We start from the raw sequence: 5,059 nt of genomic DNA, 5'->3' as shown, positions 1-5,059 counted from the left end.
GTGTCTGCACTTTCACTGTTAACACGGAAACATGTTTCCCCATCACTTACAACAGACAACCGACCACTGCGGCTGCAGAGGCGTTTTCCTTCCTTCTGGAACTCTCTAGCCGTCTTAGAGCCCTCACAGCAGTGAAGCCAGGGGACCCTGGGAAACTTGTGCAGGAAGAAAAGTTTTATTTGGTGGCAAAAGCCGTTACCTTTGGATATCAGCCTTTTTCTATTTTCTTTCTCTTCAGAGCTCGTTCCCATGTTCACTGGCAATTCTAATGTTTTTTCTCAATCACATGGCTCTTTCCTGTTTTTCCCAGGCGCCTGTACATTTTGGAAGAGCCCAGGCCCCTTAGAACAACCTGGGGGAGTTTCCCTCATGAACTCGAGACAGGTTGACTCCACCGACGTTGGTCCAGCTCTCCCAGCCCCGTGGCTGGTCGTCCAGGGGTCAGCCGGGGACAGCGGCTTCTCCGGCCCCCACGCCCTCGCCCCTCTCGGATGGGGCCTGTTGGGGCTGAGAGCTGCGTCTGCAGTGGTCTCCAAGCGTGTTTATATGAGCTCCTCCGGTCCAGGCGAGCCCTCTTCATGCTGAGGGAGCCCATCCCATGCCTCTTCCCCAGGGGGGTTCCTGGTGGCCTCCTCATAGGAGGGCGGTAAACCCTCCGAGAAGGCAGAGCCCGGGAAGCCAGGCTCGCTGCTCCAGGGTGAGCCCGGCAGGAGGTCAGCCTCCTCTCTGGCCGGTGGGTGCTCTGGGAGGTCGATGCTGAAAGCCTGCCCCTGGGGCCGGGAGGCCCTGCAGCGTCGGAGCAGGAGAAGCAGCAGAAAGGCCAGGAGGAGCAAGCCGGCGGCTGGAAGAAGGATGCACAGGAAGGGCTCCACGTCTTCCCTGGCGGAACTTCCCCTCTGGGTGCCCTGGGGTCAGGGAAGGACACTGAGTTAGGAGACGGGCAAAGCAGACCCCTGCCTTTCTGAGGCCCATCTTTGTCCTCACCTTTTCTTCTTCTTATTGTTACTCACCTAAAAATCACTGCAATCATTCATTTATGCCAGTGAGCTTGAGCCTACGTGAAACGAAGTGAATTTACATGAAGTATGAATTCAGAATGTCAAAAGCACATGTTGATGGTATCCTATGATATTTCCACTCAAGTAAAAATATTAGAACAAGTTACAGGTGGAAGCCCACCACTCATGCTTGGAATGAGAACTCTTACTATTTATGTGCTTATTTTATTTAGCAGTAGACCAGTGATGGTTTATTGCCACAAAACGATCCTACGGAACTTAAGTTCTTTAATTCTGGAAGGAAGTCTGCCATTGGTATGTGTTCATATGACACATAAAATCTTAAATCTGAGTTGGTAGCTGACGCTTCTGGTGAATGAGATCTTAAAATTCCTTCAATATTTTTTTGCAATTTGTAGGATCAATATGGGAAATTTTGAACTCTTTAAAGAAAAAAAATTGCAGGTAAATTGTTAAGCAACCTAAAAGATACTGATTTTATAGTGTTAGCTCACAAGGTAATGGTGGTTCCTGATGGAGTAAATAATATAACAGGCACGAAGTGACGCTTCAACAGCAAGGCAGAAAAGCAACAGGAAAAATAAATACTGTTCCAAATTGCATAGATATGGCTTTGAATGAAGCTACTAAGGAATAACGAAGGGGCCAGCCCCGTGGCCGAGTGGTTAAGTTCGCGTGCTCTGCTTCTGTGGCCCAGGGTTTCACGGGTTCGAACCCTGGGTGCAGACACGGCACCGCTCATCAAGCCATGCTGAGGTGGCATCCCGCATGCCACAAGTAGAAGGACCCACAACTAAAAATATGCAACTATGCACCAGGGGGCTTTGGGAGAAAAAGGAAAAATAAAATCTTTAAAAAAAAAAATGAAGTATTGAAAAGCTTCTCTGCTATAAAGCACACAGCACCAAATGTAGATGGCAGTGTCCACTACAGAGGAAAAGAAAAAATTAAAGCCTTATAATTGTTTAAAACAAAGTATTAAGCTCTTTACTGATGTAAAATAAAACTTATAATAAGAAAACTATGAGAGCTGGGGTTCTCACCTTGATTTTGGTGGAAAGAATAAATGTTTTGCTGGTCATGACTTTTACTTAAGAGACTGGCTCACCTGGCATTGTTTGCATAATCTTTTTTACTTCCTAAAGAATTTATAACTGTGTGTGTTATTGTGGCTCAAAATTAGGTGGTTTATTTAATAATTATAGTGCCAGATATTTCGTCCTTGGTAAGATATAAGTCAAGACATTAGCTTAAAATGCATAAAAATTAAAGGTTTTCTTGGGAAGCAGGGCGTCGTCTTTGGGGTTTGAAGCTCTTTCTTTGAATTACAGAACAACCTTCCAAAACCTGTGTGACCTTGGACCTTTCACTTGCCCCTCCAGGCCTGGGCTTTCTCTCTATGAAATGAAAATGACATCTTTTTCAGAGGGTTGGCATGAGAATTTAATGAATTAACGTGTGTAAAGCTCTTGGTGAATAATAGGTATTTATATATTTATATCTCAGGGACACAAAAGGTCACATTTACTAGAAAATAAAATGTTAAAGATAGCCAGAAGAAGTCTAGAAATTTACTGAAAAGGCTGGAAAATACAGTAACAAAATCTGCATTACTGGGTTTATATTTTAATAAATATGTATTTTCAGAAAAATATTTTAGCAACATTAATATATTTTATGTGTGTGATTGTTATATTTCTAATCCGTGGATTCTTTGTTTTCTCACACATAATCTAGTTTATTATCAGAACTATTGACTTAAAATCTGTTGTGATGTAATAAGCGACTTTGATTACAAAAACTATGAGGATGATAAACTCCTACATAAATCTACAATTATTAAGAAATCAACTGGGAGCCAAAAAGCAGTTTAACTACGTTTGTTTTCTCCCTCTAGATGCATCACCAACAACCACCCTCCAACCGTGGTCACCGCGGACCATTTTGCAATAGCTTATGTTCCTCCATCAATAACGTGGATGAATATAGTTTCTGAACAGTGGTGGGTATCAAATTTTAAATATTCTATTATACCCCGTAAATTCAATGTGCATAGAATATAAAGATACTTAATGTTCCATTTAAAAGGTTTTACGTAATAGACCCTATTGTCTACAGTTTGCCACTTAAGGTGTTTTCAGTGTTAGTTGCAGAGATTTGTGAAAGGAGAGATGCCACAGCCCCTCCTGTAACTGGCACTTCTTTCTGTCGGGTTAAATTTGTCTGAATATCGCGTGGCGCTAGAAGACTCGTCTAACACAGAAGATTAGGGTGCTTTCTGGAGATCAAGAACTCTCCCTGTTTTCCAGTTAAGAGATGCACGGGGCTATGGGACAGAGTTATAATGGTGTCCTTAATTTGCTCATTTAATGATTCAAGACATAGTGGTTCAAATTGTTCTGGAATTTTTAATGCAAGAAAGATGTCTTTAGTCAAATGTTCTAACTTGTTCACTTCCATCAAAGTCGTTTCTCAACATTTACTGTTTCTCTGATGTGTGTATTGACTTAAGGGTTTGTTTCTCAGGGAATATTTTAAAGAAATATCCAGTTAAACGTGTAACTGCTGAAGGATATATCATCTCTATATATGTATATAATTATTTTTTGTAAAAGGCAGTTTTGAAGAACTTAAATGCCAATCTCACCAGCTTATTTTTCCAGACAAGAAGAAAATAGGTTTGTTTCCATCTTTCTTGTGGGGCAACAGCATCTCTCATTTCCCTTGTGATTCTAAAATTAATTCTGAGTTCTTAGGTTTCTACAAATATTTTCCCTCAAAGCTGACTCAGACTGAAGCTTCTCTGGCGATTCCCAGACAAAGCCAGGAGCAGCTGCACATGTTGGTGAGAGACAAACCTTCTCGAACCCCTGCCACTGCGACGTGAGACCCTTGCTCCCCTGACTTAGACGCAGGGGTCCCCGTACAGCCGAACCCCAGGGAGGGTCTTGCTTTTGAATATGTGGACACTGCTTCTTGAGCAACAGCAGAGCTGTACAACCAAGCAGGAAAATGTGTTGGTTCCTAGCTTCAGATGTTGTTTGATAGATTTGACATATCAGGTGTTCTTAGAATATATTTGTGGCAAGTTTTACTTGAATTTATCATTGTCAAAAGAATACAACTTTCAAATTACTTCCTCAGGCAATGCCCATCAGTGAATTCATATTTTTGTTGTACCCATAATGCAAAATGTTGCCACTAGGTTTTAAGACCCTAAAAATATAGACATTGTTGGTTTGAAAGCTGAGAAAGCTACTTTGGGGAGTAAAAGCATAAGTCTTAGGTACAGACCTGCAGCTGGGTTTCCGGAAAAGGCAGGCTCGGTTCGCTGGTTAACCATTCGTATGTCCCCCGGCCGGCATGCCCAAACTTCCTCCAGCTGCTGCCCTGCAGCTGCCGCATGTTTTTGTCCAACAGAGGCGCCCCCGGCCTGTCCACTCACTGACCGGATTTCCACAGTGCTGCCTGTTCTTGGCCTGGCTCCAGCTTGGACGTGCTTGGCTGGTGGCTGCTGGCAAACTCCTGCTCTGATGAGAGGCCACAGGGAAAGACACCACCGAGAGAGACCTCTCAGGACCGACTATTCAAATTCAGCATCTCTGGATTTGTTGCTGTGGCCGTTATCACCATACGGATTGGCCTGAGACATGAGATATGGAGCGGGTCTCGGACGGTGGAGTCTGTGTTTGCATCATCGCATGCGATGGACGGTCGCAGTGAACAGAGCTGTTTGTATTTAGATGTAAAGAAGACCCTTCCCACCTCCCTCTCCAGAGACAGAGCTGAGCAAGAGAAACTACTCAAGCTGAATTTCCTTTGATTGTTTCTGGATTCTATGGTTCAGAGAGAAGAGGCATCTGGTAGAGAAGCAGGACTCATTAATAACGTTTTAGTGAATTATTTAGAAGAAGGATGCTAATGATAAAGTTGTACAGAAGCCAGAGAGACAATGGAGCCGATCATTTGGATGGAAGTTTGCTGGTTTCAATTGAAACAAGAAATCGAATTACCAGTACCGAAATAGTCTTTCTCCTGAT

At 43.2% G+C, this 5,059-nt stretch overlaps 1 protein-coding gene across 1 annotated transcript; it reads right to left on the bottom strand.

Annotated features, from left to right (window-relative positions):
* Nucleotides 1-542: 542 nt before the first annotated feature.
* On the bottom strand, nucleotides 543-4,424 carry SMIM28 (small integral membrane protein 28). The gene is made up of 2 exons (XM_023649448.1): nucleotides 4,314-4,424; nucleotides 543-905 (listed from the first exon to the last, which is right to left on the bottom strand). The coding sequence occupies exons 1-2, from the start codon at nucleotides 4,422-4,424 to the stop codon at nucleotides 543-545; spliced, it is 474 nt and encodes a 157-aa protein (XP_023505216.1).
* Nucleotides 4,425-5,059: the final 635 nt, after the last annotated feature.

The sequence above is a fragment of the Equus caballus genome, chromosome 10, assembly GCF_041296265.1.
Source record: "Equus caballus isolate H_3958 breed thoroughbred chromosome 10, TB-T2T, whole genome shotgun sequence".
In the NCBI taxonomy this organism is placed as follows: domain Eukaryota; kingdom Metazoa; phylum Chordata; class Mammalia; order Perissodactyla; family Equidae; genus Equus; species Equus caballus.
Note: the sequence above shows the minus strand (reverse complement) of the source record. Positions and strands in the feature narration are given on the sequence as shown.